The sequence below is a fragment of the Falco biarmicus genome, chromosome 3 (genome assembly GCF_023638135.1).
Source record: "Falco biarmicus isolate bFalBia1 chromosome 3, bFalBia1.pri, whole genome shotgun sequence".
NCBI lineage: Eukaryota > Metazoa > Chordata > Aves > Falconiformes > Falconidae > Falco > Falco biarmicus.
In genome coordinates, this window is record NC_079290.1 from 108,281,454 (window position 1) to 108,300,221 (window position 18,768).

The following is an 18,768-nucleotide window of genomic DNA, read 5'->3' on the forward strand; positions in this document are numbered from 1 at the left end:
AACCTTTTAGTATGAGTCACTGTGTCAGACCGTTGGCACTTTGTAACGACTGTTAGGCCTTGGAAAGTGCTTTGAGTGTGATGCAGATGGCTAAACTGGATGGCTGTAGCTCAAAATTCCCCTGTTCGAGTTGGAGGCAGCTGTAATGCAAGTAATCTCTGCTTTCCTCCCTCCCTCCCATACTCCCGTTATTCTTTTTTAATTCATGTGCAGGGATCTTGCTTAAGCAGAACTCTGGATTTCTCTAATCAAGTAGGTTTTTTTGCTGCTCAAATGACTACCTTAACTTTTAAACACGAAGGTCCCATAATTTTCTTGTAGTAAGAGGGAGTGTAATAGTCCAAGTGACCTCCTCAAGGTCATGCAGCGGGTTGGTGGCAGAGTGGAGCCTAAAGAAATTTAGTTGTCCTGAGTTCCAACTCTGCTATAGAAAGTGAAGCTTTATGTTTGAGATGCAGGGCAGAGGCAGGACGATTCTCTCTTAGAGAATGCAGCAGTGCCTACTTCATTCGTGTGTTTAAGTTTGGTACAGGACCCAAGTGCCAAAACTTTTCCGGTATCCTGCAGTTCTCCTGAAAGATGAGGAATTATCCGTACTATTCTAGAAGGCTGGCATGACAAACAGCTGGATGTGCCTGCAGGAATAAAGGTGGGGTGGAGAAAACAGGGAAGAGGCAGTGATGTGGGCAAAAGTGTTTAGTGTGGTGATGATGAAGATCAGATGTGGCAGAGGATAACTGGTGTGTAAATACATGAATCCATTGACTGTTAATTGCAGGCAGAATCGCTAAGACCGCATGTTTAGATTTCTAAAAGCGTTAAGAACAACACGAGACACAGTAGCAGCTAATTACATAAATGAAGAAAAAGAGAGTTTCTTAATGCATTTGTTACCTGTGCAGGAAGAGGTGACTTCCCTGATACCCATTGCACATAGTTTCTAGCTACAATTTCTATAGAACCTGTAAGAAGGAGCTAGTGAGCGTGGTGGAAGGACAGAAGGTCAACCCCAAGGTGACTTTAGTAAATGGCTTTTATGCAGGAGGGATATTGAACTGGTGTAGCTGGTCACGCGGAGCCACTGCTCAGCTGGTTTGTTGGGAGAGCTCTCACGTGCGTCAAAGTTAGGTATCTTTGTTTGGAGACTGTTTCGAAGAGGCTTTTGTTCCACACTTGGGTGTGTCATTTATATCATAATTGTGGGTAGCGTGTTGATGTTCATTTTTGACAGGTTTATGTGGGAGCTGGCATACACAAGCGCCTACATGGAAGGGCGAAGCATTGTCAGTGGTGTTTATGAATAACAACCTAAAAAGGAGAATGCTGGTTGCGCTCGGGCTCTGTGGTATTTTGAGGAGTGATTGGCATGAGCCTTCTGTTGAGAAGCACTGCAGGTCTGCCTCAGAACGCTGCAACGGCGGCTCCTGCGCGCTAGCTCAGTGGGGTGCAGACGAGATCTGAGGCTTTCATGCATCACAGAAGGCTGCGGATCTTTTGTGTTGAGCAGAGCCCTTCTATGCTGCACTGCATTACAGTGTTTATCTGCTCAGCAAAAAGATTCTCTCCTCCTCTCCCCTTTATTTCCAGAATAAACAGTATATCCTAGCCAAGCCTCACCTGTAAATTCAGTGGGTGGCTTTGTTTTCATTCTTTTCTCTGAGTTGGAAGGGTGGCTAAAGGCTCTCGGTGTTGTGACCTCAGCTACAAAAAGCCTGAAGATTTAATTCTGCATTGGAGATTCAAACTGAAATGTTAATAGCTTCAGAAAGGCTATTTATAGAGCTGCAGCCTTGGATTCCAATTGAGTAGTCGCAATTATGATTACATACGGGTCTACAAATTTAAACAGCGCTTTGGAAAACTGCTGATGCATAAGTAGATTCAAGTTGCCTAAAGATGTTGTGGAAGCTCCATCTTTGGAGATACTCAGCACTTGACTGGGCATGGCCCTGAGCAACCTAAACCCGCTGGGAGCAGGAGGTTGGACTGGATGACCCTTGGATTTCTCTTCCAACTTACATGAGTATGAATCAAAACTAACATCTGAATAATCTCTTACGTGCCTTTGTGGTGATGGGGGTCATTGGAGATGTGTTTAGAACAAATGGCTTAATTACTTCGCTTTCTCTCTAAGGATCTCCAAGCAACTTATAAAAAGTAATGAATGAAGCTTCTCTTCCCCTTCTCCCATCAATAAAGGACAATAAGAAAGAATTAAGAAAAGACTTGATTATAATCGCAGTGACAAGGTAGAATTGATCTGGTGCTAAAGTTTATTAGGATGCGCACTTTGTGGCATGGTACACATTAACTTAGAAAGAAATTTGTAGGGGCCACACTGCCGTAACAACCAGATTGGGCTTGCAACTGGCGAAGCAAGCAAAGGAGAATTTCCTTGTTAACCTCATTTTTCTGAGTAGAAAGAAAAAAATCTAGCTAATTCTGGAGATTAGGTCTCTCACGGGCATGCATGATGCAATCAAAATGCAAGTGTATGCAATACTATCAAACCCAGTGTTTAATTTCCAATTGCCTAAATGCTTATGAATCAGAGAGTCATTAGAGGTTTGCGGGGTTCACTTGGTATTCTTAATATGGAGTCAGCATGTATTTTGAGGCAGCAGACAGCTTGGCAGAGGGATGAGAGCAAGGGTAAGCCTAAGCAATCCTTGGATTTCAGACTAAAATCCTCTTTGGAGGAAACTCAAGAAGTGAGGATGCTGGGAGGGTAACCAGGAGTGTAAACCTATCCTAGAAGCAGGTGAGGTGTGAGAGGGTGAGAATGACTCGTTTCGGTAAATGCACAAATACCTATTTGTGCAGAGTAGGGTGGTAGCAAAGTCAGAGGATCCGGACACAATTCCAGGAAGTGAGAGGAAGGAGGGGCTGTTACCAGCAGCGATTGTTTCATTTAGTAATTAGTTCTTAAATCTCCTCTAAGTCAAATAAGCCAGAGGATGTGAGCTTCTGAGAGCTATTGCCCCCTCCCCTTCCCCGCACATCTACACCCTTTTATGCACATTCTCTTTCTAAGTGAAGACTGTATTGATGTGAGATTTGATAGTGGGGAGCTTGCTGACAATGTAGAGCAGGTGCTTGGGGGTGTTCAAGAGCGTGGGGGCTTTTTCATGATCTGTCGCTGACATACTGTGTGATCTTGGGTGAGTTGTTCCCCAGTGGTTTTCTTTTACCTTCCTTTTACCTGGTAGATGCATTTGAAGGGTGGACTAAAGGATCTAGTATCTTGTGCATCAAGATTTTCCTGGAGTATGGTGACGAGGAAAACGTTACAAGACTCTAGATGTTTAAGAAAAATGATCTAGCTGAATTGTCGGTGTGCTGGCAGAGCCTGCCCTCCCTCCCCTTTGCAAAGGAGAATTGTGTACAGCTGGAACACAGCAGCTGGAACACAGCAGGGCAGTACTGGGTAGACCTGCTGCTGGTAGGTCTTGCACCCCAAGTTGTCTGGAGATGACCGGTTTGTTCTGTTACTGTTTGCTGTGCATGGAGTGGTAGCTTTGTAAACGGCTTTGTGGATAGATGTTTATTTGCTCTCTTCTCTCTGACCTGAAGTGGCTCATAACCTAGGCTGAACAGGAGATTTGTGCATCCTGGGGTAGAGACTGCGTGCGTTCCAACCTTGCCAGCAATTCCAGAGGCACAGTGCTGCCAGGAGGCAGGATGTGACCTGGGAAACAAACAGCCCCTTTTCCGAAGGGAAGCTTTAACTCTGTGAGAGCAGGGGATGTGTTCCTTGGTATGATGATCTTTGGTTTTATTATCAAACGGCAAGTCAGTTATTATCAACGACAAAACAAAAATGATTGTGTTTGAGAGCACTGGTGTCATATCTCCACGACGAACCGCATCCAGTACCAGTATTCACCTCAGCAGGTTGTCTCTGCCAGATCAAATACATCACCTCTTCTTCTTTGCCGTGCTGGCTTGGGCTGTGTCTAGGTTGTGAACCCATTACTTAGGGCCTTAACACCCTGGGTTTAAGCTGCTGTGTATATTAGTTCCTAATGGACCGTGTGTGTTCCAAAAGCAGATAACGGCACGGGTTCTAAGTTCTTGTAGAGCAAAAGATGTCTTCTGGAATACAAAGTTGTCCTCAGACAAAAGGATATGGCTGCAACCATTCATCTTCCTTTCTTGCCTTCTCTCCATTGCTTATCTTTCCTGGGAATTGAAAGGAGCTGCCTCTTTACTACAAATAATGATTTGTAAAACAGTGATATTTGAAATTAGTGGCTGCTGCTGTCTTTGATGTTCTTGGCACTGTTGATTGCTACCCAAAGCAAGCTGGGAATTACAGTCTTGTCATTCTCCTGCCTCATAGCTCAAGGCTATATTTAGTAGTTCAAGTTGCAACAGATCTGGAAGTTGTTCCCTTTAGCTGCAGCAGAAGGCTAATGCTGTGATAGCACGTTGTTTTGTAAGGGGTGACTTCAGCGTGCTCGTTTTCCATCACGAGGACAACTGAACCAGTCTGTGCGGTATTGCAGGGGTATCCTGACTGCCACCACATATGTCAGTTTTAGAAAGACAAACCCCCACCCCCCACCCCCCAGTCTTTTCTGGAGAGAAACCCACAATCACTGTGGTTTTAGTGCTTGACCTTTGCCTAAATCTTAGAGCTTGGTGCAGAACTTCTGCATATATTTCTGGGGCGCAGTAAGCGGCATTTCCTTGTTGGGTGGGAAGATACTGTCATTTAAAACATGCAGCTGTCAAGATAAAATTAATACAGCATCTTTATTTCCTGATTCTACCATTGGATCTTTGCTGAGTGAGTGTTCTCTCCAGGACTCTATGAAACACATATGATAATGTTTGAATTTGAGTCAATCCACTGGGGCTGGAGATCCAAGCAGATGTTGAAATCCTCTGTCTGCGCACAGAGTTTGCAGCTCCAGAATTACAGGTCTGAGAGCTTCAGTGAATTGTGAAAGGTTTCTGAGGCACTGGGTATCTGTTGATTTCAATGGTGTTTACTTTTAATTGTCTCTGTAGAGTCTAGGTATAAATGACTGAAAACGATAATGAAATCATGTGATCTGTTTCCTGTTGCCAAAATGTGAAGGGAGGACAGATGCATTAGGAGTTAAATGAATATTTTAAAACGTTTTTCTTTCCAATAATAGGAAAGGGGTGAAGGCTGCTCAATATTGTACAGCTAGCCATTAACAATGCAAATAAATGTGGAGAAAGAAATGGATGTTAATTCCTTCTTTAAAAAATGGTTTAAAGTGTGCAAATGCCGGTATTAGTGCTGGTGTCATTTATTTCTAGTTTTCCAAAAGTAGGATGGAAAGAAACTCTTTATCCATTTGCTTTCTCCTTCCTAACTGTTTTTTCCCCCCTCATAATATGACACTGTTTCATGCATAGTCAGTTGCTTTGTGGCTATTGTGGTTGTTTTTTACACAGCAACAAGGAAGACAAAAACATAAATAAAGGAAAATGTGGTTGTGGAACCACAAATTTTCATTGAGTTTGACTAGACTTCAGGTTGGCTTTTTTAAAGCTTAGGGGTTGTCAAAAACAAATCGTCCCTGTTCTGCATAGGGACATTGAGGCCAGAAATCTATTTCTGCTATGGATCTACTGTCTGATTTGGTATAAACACGGCACCATGCTCCTCGCTGCCCATAGTTAGACAAACTTAGAGCTTTCCTGTTTGTTTGTACAGTGCCTTGGTCAAAAGGTTCCCAGTTTTGGTTGGAGCCCTTAGGTAACAAAAAGAATGTCTTGAATATTCACATCAATATGTAGTAGTAAAGCTTTACACTTAAGAACAAACCTGGCGATTTTGCAGTTGAGTGACTTTCTATTAGTTAGCTCGGTTCCTTCAAGCTGTACATTAAGAAAAACCAAAACCCAAGGGAAAACCCAGCCGATGGTCCCTGACCTGGGCAGCCACCTTTGTGAGTATCTCAGGCTCTTTAGGATCGTGAAGCAAACCCTTTCTTGGACAAGTGACTCCCAGGACTTAGCAGAAGTACTCTGTTGGTCTTGGCTGTCATAAAGCCATAGTTTATTTGGATCTAGGTAGAAATGGGAGAGCTCTGCATTTACAGGAAGCCATGGGCGTTGATGCTGTTCCTGTAAGTCTGATAAATAGAGCACTATGGATTAAGTGAATTAAGGTAAACTCTGGCAAGACCAGGACTACTTCTCTCTTGAAATAAGAGATTAAAGTGGATTGAAATGTCCTGTAAGCTTGCTGTGTTGTCTTGGAGTATTTCTGTACATGAGGCTGCCTGAAATGGGAATTTGACACATCCTGCATTTGAGTGCTTGTATTTTAGCCCTATTTGAGCACTTACTTGTAGGATTAGAAGAATCCACAAGAATCTTGCTACAAGGAAGGCAGCAGTAGCATTTGAAGAGATGTTTGCACAGGGCTTCAGGTTTCAATAATTGCTGTACAGGGTGTGTGGTATAGTGTGGGATTTTCTGTGCTGCCCTGCCTGGGGCTGCCTTGCTTCTGCCAGATGCTGCGTTTAGAGTTTGCTCCAATTTGCAGATTCAAAAAAAAAAAAAAAAAAAATCAAAAAAAAGGCTTGAAAGGAAGCTTGTGCCTTAAGGTCTGCTTTCTAGGCAGAAGTGATTTGTGTCCTATTGGGGGAGTGAGAGGATGAGAAGAGAGTCCTGCGTAATGTTTGAAGTGATGTTGTTCTTACGAAGCCAAATGGGGAGCTAACTGCCCTGCATTTCATCCGTATCTCCTTCCTAGAGATAACCAGACCTAGTGTTGTAGTAGATAACATGGACCCTTTCTGTCCTGTCTTGTGGGTCATCATCAAGAGAGAATCCATTATAGCACTGATTCGGAACTCTGCCATATTACATTGAAACTTTTTAATATTAACAGTGAAAGCAGCCCAGCTGTTTTACCAAATCCATTTTTTTTTTAAATTTTTTTTTTTAAATCCTGTTTTACCAATCAGGATTTCAGAATTAGCAGAGTTCAATGATTCTGGTTTTAAATTAAGTAATAAAGCACATGTTAAAACTGAAGCACTGCTCAGACTGGGTTCTGAAATGGTGATTCTTTTAAAATTTCTCATTTGACGGTCTCTTCAGAAGCCACCAGCAATGTCTAATTCTTCTCCAAAAACAAAAAACCACCGTCTGAGAGATCATGGCCTTGCATAAATGAGGGAGGTTTGTTAAGGAAGGTGATGCAAATGCAGGGTTTTCTTAATCTTTGCTGCTTCAGGTTGGAGCCCTCCAGCCTAAAACAGCACTCCTAAACCCCACGGTGTAAATCATCCTGCTGAAGGATGACATTTGCCACTGGTTTGTAGAGTTAGAAGCTGCTCACTGGGGGCTTGTTGCAAAGAGGGTACCCCCTGTAGTACTGAACCACTAGCTGGTGTTGAACCTGCTCTTTTCATCTGGATGAATCCAAAGTGACTCCAGTGTAGCCAACAGCACCGCTGTTTCCAGATCCTGGATGGGATGGAGAGAGGCCGCCTCCAGCGGGTCCAGCTCTGCCAGCTACGTGGTCCAGGGGTTACAGGGTAGCTGGAGCCTGACTGCCTCCAGCAGACCTGATAAAAACCTTGCTGACTTAAAACATCATTACTTTACTTTCCAGGAGGGTGAGTGAGCACTGGATTGTGGGAAGAATTCAGAATATCTTTTTGTGGCTATAAATATATATGTATGTGGTTGTGCCTGGCTAATTTAATGACTATAAGGTTGTTAAATGGGGGCCATGTTGGTTACTGTGGTAGTTAGAAGAACAGAAGCATTTGAAGTAACTTTAGTTGCTGCTGAATTGGAAGCTTGGAATTAAGTCTGATGAAATGGAAACATTTCTGTTTTCTCAGTAGTTGTGTTGTTTATATTCAGCTCCGGCCAAACTGTTGAAATAAATGCTGGTTCTGAGACACTGAAGCACAGCGAGTGTCTTCAGAACTGAAAACCTTGTGAAGAACCTTACGCTGGTAAAACAAATGGCTGGTTTTATTCTCCTTTGTTGTAAGAGTTTGGGTTCTGGATTAAGCCTTTGGAACAGCTCCGAGCTGAATGCTATATGGGCATTACATCTGTTTAGAAGGGAGCGGGGTAGGTGAGGGAACTCCAAGGCACAGCTGCACCTCCGTGTTTGACCACATCAGCTCTTCCCCTGGGCTACGCTTCACCGTTTTGAAACCATCTTGGAGCAAAAGGAGGGATGTACAGGGAGCAAGGCAGGGGGAGGGGGGTCTGGCTGGCGAGAGTGGGAAGAGAGCTTGAGTTAACGAAGGAGCTTGTGATGCCCGTCCGATGTATGGGAGGTGAGTTCAGTATGGTGTTCGGTACGAAGCCTGACCACAAGTCCTTCCGTGCCTTGCAGCGAAGGTGGTGAGTTGGGCTCCGAATCCACTCTAGGAAATTGGGGGATTAGCCCTTTCTTTGCTGCCAGAGTGGCCTTAACTTGTCACCTGGGGTCACAAGACTGCACAGCACAGTGGGATTTTAATCACCATCAGATCTTTAAAGATTGTGGTGAGATGGAAGACTCCGAAGTGGGAAAAATGCTTGTAATTACTTTTGTGCCTACCAATTTGGAATGGTTGTCTGGAAAGGTACTGTTCTCCCCTTTATTTTTGCTTTCTTCTTTTGTTCTGAGAGTCATGTATTCTTTAAAGATTGAAGACCTGCCGATACCAATGTTTTAGTGAAAATTTGTATTTTTCCTGGAGCATTTAAGAAACCCATTGTCCCTTCTGATCTGATGTAATTTCAAACTCTTGATTTTCTTCCTATTGTGTTTTTTTTTCTTTCCAGGGTGGTAAAGGAGGAGATCTCGGACGACAATGCAAAGCTACCTTGCTTCAACGGAAGAGTGGTGTCCTGGGTATGTTGGCTAATGTGTCTGTACGCTGTGTTGTTTGATACGGTGGGTGCAGTAGCAGGGTGGTCAATACACGGATCCTGATTTTTAGAAGTGTCTTGAATCTCAAATTGCGTGGAAGCAATTACATCTATTTTAAAAATGAGAGTGAGGTTCACAAATGTGTGTGCAGGGCTGAAAAAGTGGTTTTAACATGAAACCTTTAATATTAGTAACATGTTGTGTCCTCTTCTTTCCCACTCTTGTGTCTCTTCCTTTCCTAAGCATTACTGAATCTCAGAGGGCTCTGAAATAATGCTGTAAAACCTCACAAAATAAGCCTAGACTTCTAAAAGTATTTCTTTTTTTTTTTCTTCTTACCTTTTTTCTAAAAGCATTTCTTTTTTTCTTTTTTTTTTTTTTTTTTGCTTACCTTTTGTGGAAACCAGTAAGAGCCAAGCTCTAATCCTTGTTTAAAAGAAATTGTCCCACAATTTAAGGTTAAACGTAAGAGCCAGCTTGCTGTTGGTAGGCGAGTAGAAGCACACATTTGTCTGCGTTACACATTTAATAATCAGGCTTCTGCCGAATCATTGAGTTTTAATACTTAAATAGCCAAAACAACTTATTGAAAAACAGCTAAACGTGATATTGGAGGGGATTTTGGTTATGTTATTTGAATTTCACTGTATCAGTATTGTGTTAGTGTCTGGAAGGTTTAAATGAGGTTTAAATCTCTGAGCTCAACATTCAGTAAGAAGACAGAAAAATTTATAGCCTTGGAGAAATAAGCAGAGCAGAGCAATTTGGGTTGTAATTTGTCCAGTTATGGAGGAAGTCAGTGATCTAGCTGTTCATCCCAGTTAGAGTGCTGCTCAGCAGATCGCATCTCCCTTATTCTTTCTCTTGCCTGTTTTTAACGTGTTCATTTCTCCAGTATGCCATGAATTTGTCACCTGTAATAGGTGCTCGCTTCTCCACATGCACAGTTCCTTAGCCACATTGTGGTCTACTTAATGGAGGTGCAATAAAAGTCTGTGGCTCCCCAGGGTTACTGTGTGAAATACAGGAATTCCCACCTTCCGATTATGTTTGGGGCACAGATAAACATGCAGGTGAAGTTGGTGTTTGGCCGTTTGGTGAACGTATTTCTCCGTCTGAGGATAGGAGGTTTACCTGTCAAGATTGGTTAAAGTGCTGCAACTTTAAGCAGAAAAGAGGGCACTAGTATTTTAGATTTTAACACCAAAAAAGCATTTGGAACATAGTCTGTGATTTTAATATCCTCTTTCAAGCTGACCATACAATCTTGTGTATCAGGAACACAACAAAGGACAAGGAGAATTTTTTGTTTTCCTCAAAACTCAAGTTTGTCTCAAGTATGAAGTGTTTTTTTGTTAAGGGCTTGGCTTCAACAAGTGATGCAAGTAGGGTTAGAAACCGTAGTGCCACAAATAGAACTTTGCTGAGGTAACTAGAGATATTGGACAACCTTTCAGCATTGGATGTACATTTGGATATATGTTTGCAGTCTTCTTATTTCTGGTAGGATAAAGATAAGCAGGGAAGTCAGAGTAGTTTAGGTTTACAGGAGTTTTCTCCAACTGCACGGTTAGGACAACTGGGGCTACTTAGGATTCTCAGCTGGAATGAACTTCCTTGTCTCCATCTATTTTTCCAGTCCTATGATGATTTTAGGAGTTGAAGATTTTGCTTATACGTTTACAGTCGGTACCCCTAAAATATTTCAGTATCCCAGTCACTGAAGTTATACAGGATGAAGAAACCTGTCTGGGCCTTGCATATAATCATGCTGGGTAGCTTATAGTTTCTAAGCCTGGCTTCTTGCAGACAGGATTATGGGTGCTTTCAGTAGAAAATCAAATACGGTATATTGATTGCATGCTATTGCCCACAGTAGTGCGTTCTATTGTCGTGTAAGGAAAGTGTGATGTATCTTTTAAATATCAGTTTGATTCTAAAGTAATGATGCCTTGGCGTTCATCCAATACAGCCCCTGCTGGGTTCTAAGCAGCTGAAAACACTGCTTATGTGAGGGCAGGGGCTGGCAGATGAATTGAGCTCAGCTGTATCATACACTATTATCACTTCTTTCTGCTCTGTTGATTGCTTTCAATTTTAAGGCACTCAAGACTCTGGCAACTGTGTAGTCCCAACAGGTTCTTAGTATTAGGCAAGGAAAACACATGGCTTTCTTAATGCACGAACTTAACCTTAGTCCTCCTACACACCCAAATGCGTACAGAAGCACTTACCAGATTTTGTATTGAATTGAGGTCTTAAAAATTAGGAGAATGTTCTCCCTTCAGTCTGTACTTTCTTGACAGTTAGCAATTTTGTCACCGAAAAATGCAGAAGGAAAAGCTACTCTTTTTCTTGTTGTTGTTGTTGTTTGGTTGGTTGGTTTTTTTGGTTTTTTTTGTAGGACCTCCATACCCTACTTTTGGTCTTTGCTGCCACAACCTTTTGACTCGGCAACAATAGCTGTCTAATGACCAGTGTGACTTTCAAAGCTGTTTGTAAAACTGCACCATGTATTTCCACCCAGCAGTGGGTGTTAGGCAACTAAACGCCTTGGTTTGAAAATTTGAAAATTGAAAATTGGTGAGTGTTTCAAAGCAAAGTGATGCTGATGCCAACGTGAGCCACTGCACTCAAGGGAAAGAAATGAACGCAACAGGGATCTGCCTACTTGCCTTCACAAAGAAGGAAGGATCCCCATGTGTTGTGCTCCGTGGAGGAGTAAATTGGTTGGTAAAAGCAGTACTCGTTGTCTAGAATAAAATCACTGGCATTAGAGAGTAAAATGAATGTTTAAAGAAACAGCTGTAGTCTTTGAGAACTCATGGTTCACCTAGTACCGTGGGGGACAGCGCAAGGTTCTTCCTTAATGAGGTTGTTGGCTTATGGCCATTTTTGTGTGGAAATTGAACATCTGATGGTGTTAACTTCTCCAAGTCATGGCTGAACATGCGTGCTGACGACCACCGGTGTGGTATGAGGGTCGTTTTTCTTTGAGGGGCTGGAGATGGCTGAAGGGCTCAATGCTGCTGAATCTGCTACTTTCAGGATACGCTTGTACTATGAATGTTGGCGGTGCTGGTTTTTGTCTTCAGTCCAAGGATTACTGTGGGCTATAGCATGGTGTTCTGACAGTATGGGAATAGATTGTACAAAAAGGGATTTCATGTGTAAATAACAAGCTGAAGAGCGCATCCTGAAAGCCTCAGATAAAAAAAAAGGCTATGAAGATGTCATTTATGTTGCCATAGCGTGAGAGCAGCATCTGTTTTAAAAGCAAAGGGGTAGAAATGAATAGTAGCTCTTATCAGGAGAGCAAATTAATCCTGAGAACCCCTTTCCTCCTCAGTATGTAGCACTTGCACTGTATTTGCTCCTTGGTGTCATTCCCTCCCCGTTTCTTCCCCTTTCTCCCATGCTGCTGAACTGATATAAATTAATTCAAACAGGCTGATACGTGGATTGCCTTCTGCATCCCTGACTTGGGTTTCTTCTTCCCAGTGCATTCAGGAGCAGGGAAGTGTTTTTTATCTGTGCAGCCTTGTTAAAGAATGTATCTTTTGCATTGGTGATTTAAAGCACCGATGATTCATTCTGGACTTGCATACGCTATTCAGGCTCTTCAGTGCAGCCTGACTCAGGTTGTTCCAACAAGGGCCAGTGTTCTTGGAGTTTAAATAAAAGCAAACCCCCAACCCCAAACTATTCCACATGAATAAGCATGTGGATTATTTAATTCCTCTTTACATCCCTAATCTGTAACCTCTTCCTCCTTCCCTCCCCCAACTAAAAACCCGAGGGCATTTGATCTCGACTTGAGAGCTGAACTCTTTTCCCAGCTTCTAAAATAATATGAAATATGGAAATATATGGCTTTTCTGTTTTCCAGCTGAAAAATAGAAGAATGTAAAGAACAGTAAGGTCAGAACAAGAATATATATATGTACACAGGCACATGAATTAAATGTTATGTTTTAATTCTGTGACTTAAGTGTTTTAATTTCAGAGAAACGTTATGATTTCTGAAATGCACTTTAAGAATGAATTCAATTTATTGTGATTCCTGTTCCAGTATAGGTGGCTGGCTGCTTTCCAAATGTAGAAGAATGCAGAATCCTTGCTCCAAGGATTTGTACCTTGTTTCAAATCTTCCCACCCATTTCTATTTTTCACGTTGCAGTTTTGCTTGGAGGCTGCAACCATGATCAATGTCTCTGCTCCTTCCTTTCTTCTTTTGCTGTGCACTGCACATGTGCACGGTGGGAGACACAGCTGCTGATCAGAGACCTCAATCTTGTAATTTCTTACTATTTGCTTTTTCCACATTATGGGTGGGAACTGAGACACAGAAGTTTTTTACATTTGTTTCTTTTTCCCCTTTAAGGTCATGTAGAAAGTCTTCTGCAACTGGCAGCAGATATGTCATAGTCTGATTGCTTCATCTTCAAATCTTCTTTTTGCTAGTTTTGTAAAATGAGATTATGACCAGGTTTAAGTTGAAGGTAGCCTTTTAAAAAAATGTTAACATTTTATTTTCTTGAACCTAACTGGTGGTCCTGGTGGACAGCAGGTTGACTGTGAGCCAGTAAAGGGCCTTTGCAGCAGAGAAGATGGGCAGCGCCTGAGGCTGCGTCAGGAAGGGCATCACCAGCAGTGGGACAGCGCTAATCCTGCCCCTGCTGAGGACACATCTGAAGGGCAGCATCCAGCTCTAGTGCACCTCAGAACAAGGTATTGGGTCTGGCTGAGCCCCACAGCACCCTCAAAGTGCTGTGCCTGTGCTGGCAGCAGGAAGGGGGTGACAAGGCGCCGGCGTGTGCTTGCACAGCACCCAGGCTGCCCCTCCAACCTCCCCCCTGCAGTAGGCTGGGGGTGGGGGGGGCAAGGTCTTGGGAGGGGACACAGCCAGGACAGCTGACCTAAAGTGACCAGCGGGATATCCCACGCCGTATGACGCCTGCTCAGATAGAAAAGCTAAGAGAAAGGAGGAGGAAGGGGGGGCATTCGTTATTTATGGCGTTTGTCTCACAGAGCAAGTGCTATGCACGCTGAAGCCCTGCTTCCCGGGAAGGGGCTGAACATCACCACTAATGGGAAGTAGAGAAGAGCATCTTCTGTTTTCCTTCGCTTCTGCGCATGTGACTTTTGCTATTGCTTCATTAAACTCCCTGTATCTTGACCCACAAGGGGTTTTTTTCCATCTTATTTTCTACCCCACTGTTCTGCTGAGGAGGGGAGTGATGGAGCGACTTGGTGGGCACCTGGTGTCCAGCCAAGGTCAACCCACCACAATAAGGGAGACTTGGACACCCTGGAGCAAGTCTAGCAAAGGACCTTGCAGATGGTTAAGGGACAAAAGCATCTGGCATACAAGGGGAAGCTGAGAGAGCTGTTTAACCTCAAGAAGAGAAGGCTTGGGGAAATCTTATCAATGTGTATCAGTCCCTGATGGGTAGAGTAAAGAAGACTGAGTCAGACTCTTCTCAACAGTGCTTGTGACATGACAAGGGGCAATAGGTACAAATTGAAATAAAGGAAATTCCATTCAAACATAAAACCCCCTTTTTTACTCGGAGGGTGGTAAACCACAGCCTGCCTAGAGATGTGCAGTCTTCATGCTTGGAGATAACTAAAACCTGACTGAACAAGGCCCTTAGCAACTTGCTTTAGCTGCCTTTGAGCAGGGTGGTTGGACTAGAGTGTCTCCAGAGGTCCGTTGCAATGTCAGCTATCCTGCAAATGGATTCACTGCTTGTTCTGTAGCTTTTCTGATACTTGCATCATCCTCTTTAATGACAGACTAAGGCAGTTTCTCGTCTACCTTTAAAGACAAATTTGGTTTTCCAAGTTGGAACACAATCTCTCCTTCATTTCTAACATCTTTTCTTTAGAAGAACCAGTTCAATTTGCCTTTCTTTCTTAGGTGAAATAACATCAGTTTGATGATAAACAGTGAAATAGTTTTTCTTCTTAATGCCAACCCAGGAACTTAACACCCAAGTATCAGTTCACTCTGTGTCAGTAGTGAAGTCTCTAATAGTTGGAATGGTGCTATTGCAAAGATCTCAAAGCAAAATTTAGATGTGTGGCTTAAATTGTTTCAGATAATTAGTTCTGTAGAGCCTTTTGTGAGTGCTGTACCATCGCAGGCTCTTCACAGGCTCTGCTGACATAATGCACTATAAACCCATCTATTTCTGCTGAGGCAGAGACAGTGAGCACAGATTGTTGCAGGCGGTATGGATAGATACATTACCTCAAAAGACATAAAGACTCTTTCCTCCCTTCTCACCCATCAGCTTGTTTCCAAATTTATATGCATATCCCACTGCTTTGGATTCAGTTTATAGCTCTTTTCTCCGCGATCATATGGTGCACCTTTTGCAGATGATGTTGACAGGGGTTTCTGTTCGCTCTGCTGAACAATCAGCTGAAACATCGGTGTCTGACCTGCATTAGGAATTGCAAATTACTTTTTCCACACTAACACCCATAAAATTGCAGTGCTTATCTGCCTCTATTTGCTGCTAATTACTGGAGGAGTTTTATGTAAATCTTACTGTAAGTTAATTGTTCACAGTTTCCAACCCTTTAATATCCTATTCACTGGAATTTAACAGATAATTGCATACATATCTTTCAGGGCTAGCAAAGTTGGTCTTTACCTTTTCAAAAAAATGTGTTTGGGGCAGGGCTGTGTCCTTATCTGGTTTTTAAGGTGATGGGCCTGAACTTTGTCTCCTGCCTTATAAACTGTGCATCAGCTGGTAGCAGACGGCTTGGGATTCTTTCACAAAACCATCTGTGGTAATTGTCATCCTCACTATAAATTACAGCAATGTATATGTGTGTATTTCCTAATGAGATGACAGATTTAAAATTGGAACATTAAGTGCACGCGATGCAGCTTAGCTGTCTCTTCCCCCACAACTCCCCTCTTGACTGATACAGTGGCTACTTTGAAGTTTACAAGATGACTGACATTGAGAAATTTGAGATTTTCATCTTTTTTAATAACATTTGAATCCTTCTATTTGTTGTAGGTAGGAACTTTGATCTTGGTGTCATATGCAGGAGTGGTTTCCATAGGGGAAAATTTTCAGGGAGGATCTGCAAGTCTTTAGTTGTTGCTTACTTTTGCTGCCCTGGGAACTCAGTGTGCAGCTAGATTAGTTTTGAATTAGCATTAGAATTAGAATTACTGCTGCTAATTAGCTATAGATAAAGCTTCTCCCCACCCCTCCTGTGTCCTGCTTGTTTTTCTCCTCTGCATCTTAGATCTTGTCCTTTTGATTTTGGGATGGGTTTTGTTTGGGGTTTTTTTGGTGGGGGGGATTTGTTGGTTTTCGTTGGGTTTTTTTTAACAACTAAGTAATTTGGGACAGAGGGCTACTACTTACTTGATTCCTTTTCAGTGGTTGACCTTTGGGTTTTTCAACAATATGCAACCTAGCATTAATTGTATGGCAGAGTTCTTCATCTAGTAGTTCTTACTGTAAATGCATTTACACAAACACATCTTCTGCAGGAAATGGCTGATATACGTGCCTGTTCTGCTAACACACGCACATAAAACATAGGCTGCAATTTTTCTCAGAGGGTAATTTGTTTTGAGTTCTTTGGGACTGCTTACCTGAGTGAAATTATTAATGCATTTTTGTTTTTTCAGGTTCAGGTCCTTACAGGGCAATTTGGAAAAATAGCTTGTACGGGAGAGAATACATTACCTTCAGGCTTTTTGCAAAAGCTTAAAATGTTTTTCTATTCTTTTTGCACAGTCCAGGAACAGCCTCCTGGTGGAAGCTGGGAATGTGGAAAGAATAGGCTTGTGGCTGCTGCCAGATCGGAGCCAGCGGAGTGGCCTCTGCCAGCAGTTTGCACAACGTCGGCTGGCTGTTATCTGTGTTTTTTAGGAAGGCTTTGCAACATCTGGGAACAATTCCCTGACTGGCTGCTGGGAATATGCCTATTGCTGGGAATATTTCCTATTGGCTGGCAGTGATGTCATAGCCTTGTGTGAGCTTTCCCTTTTTTTTTTTTTTCTTTTTTCTTCTCTATTATCTGGGTGCCAACAGATAATACTTGTCCTGTTTGTACGTAAGCTTTTTAGACGCTGCATTTGCAATTGCAATTAACATTGTTGGGTAGAACCATTTAGTCTTCTACCACACAAGGCAACACAGGAGCTTTCGGAATTGTTAAATGATCTTCAGCAAAGTGCATTGGTGCCTTTTGGCACAGAACTGAAGCAGGGAATGAAAATCCGCAGATGCAGATGCTTGGTTGATTTTTTTCTGTATCAAATGAACTGATTTCAGGACCTGTTTCTTTTCTCCACAGATTATATATATACACTCATTCATCTGTTGATAGATGGAATTATTGCACAGGAGAAAATAAGAGAGCTGTGCATGAAATCTGACCCAAAGGGAAGAGGGTATTACCACAATATTGTGTCTGAAATCTGACCCAAAGCGAAAAGGGTATTAGCACAATATAGTATCTTCTTCCGTAATGTTTAGAGCTTATAAAGAAGGGAGGTGGGAGCACCGAAAAGATTCCTAACCTTTAATGTACCGGGATGAGTTATTAGGGAAGGACCCGAGTCCTAGTATAAGAAAATTAAATTCCTCTGAGGGGTTGGAGTGCTAGACCTTTATGAGAAAGAGGTGGGGAAGAAGCAAACGTGTTAACGTGAAGGATGGGGGACTTGAAGAAAAAAAATAATGAAAGAATGTGCTGAATGAGGAAGCTTCAGAGCTCTACAATCTTACGGTCTTCTCTTTGCTAAAGTAACGTTGGGTGGTTCTAGTCTGATACGTTCAAGGATTCTTAGATTTATTTCACATTTGAATCGAAAGATGCTGTCCTGTTTCTAACTGTAATCAGCACCAGGTGGGGAAAGGAGCCTGTAAGGAAGCCTTACCTCCTTAGTCGTGGGGCTGGAGTGCTCGCTAGCATTTGCAGAAGCGTGGGGACGCTAGGTCTCCACTTCACTCTAAAAAAAACTAAAAAAAGGGGGTTTTAGGGTTTTTTTTCACTAAAAAAAGTACCTGTTTTTAGCTGGGGTGAGGAATGTGTAAACTCACAGAAAAAGTGACCAACCTGCTGAAAAAATCTGGAAGGGCGAGACAGGGAAATAGGATTCTAGGATTGCAGATCCTTTATTTCCTTCCCATTCTGAGTGCACATGTTCTCCACGAGGCAGGTAATCCTGTGTTTGGAGTACTTGCTGTGAAACGTCATTGCGTGAAACTGAATGTGCTTCACAGCTAGCCTGCTATACTGTGCCATAAACAAACACCTGAGATGCTTAACAGAATCTGGGAGTAATCTGAGATCGTATATTTCATGAAGATACAATATGTTCTTTCAATGACAGAAAGCGGAAGATGATAAAATCACAGATACAAGTTGGCAATTTTATTTTGAAACCCAGTCTGTATCTTTCTGTCTCTGAGCACTAAAGGTCACCTTTTACCTGGCAGCCACAGATTTCTTAAAATTGTTCCTTTCAGCCTGTAACAGCTTCTGATTTCCAGGCTATATAAGCTTGATCCTGTATTCTCTGTGTAGTTATGGTCCGTGGTTGGAGCAAACCCCAAACAAATGTACTGTAGTTTTCAGCAGGAAAAAAAGGGAAAGCCTAATCTACCCAGCACAGACAATTCTCCTTGCTAAAATAAACATCACGTTCCTGTTAGGCTTTTGCAGGCTTTCTAGCAATGTGGAGTCCTGTTGCCTTTGACAGAATTCCTGGTGGAATAAAGGGCCTCATCTATAAGTCCTTTTGTGCAATTGGTCCTCAGGGAGCAGCCATCGTGTGGATAATGGGCCACGTCTCTGAAGCTTTGGCTTGGGATTTGAGACGTCTGTGGCTTTATAGGAAATAA

At 42.5% G+C, this 18,768-nt stretch overlaps 1 protein-coding gene across 3 annotated transcripts in view; it reads left to right on the forward strand.

The window, feature by feature from the left end:
- DVL1 (dishevelled segment polarity protein 1) overlaps positions 1-18,768 on the forward strand; it is a 104,673-nt gene that overhangs the window by 28,721 nt on the left and 57,184 nt on the right. For all 3 annotated transcript variants that reach the window (XM_056333180.1, XM_056333181.1, XM_056333183.1), the window contains exon 2: positions 8,788-8,857. In XM_056333180.1, the coding sequence (XP_056189155.1) occupies positions 8,788-8,857 (70 nt within the window). The remainder of the gene's footprint in view (positions 1-8,787; positions 8,858-18,768) is intronic.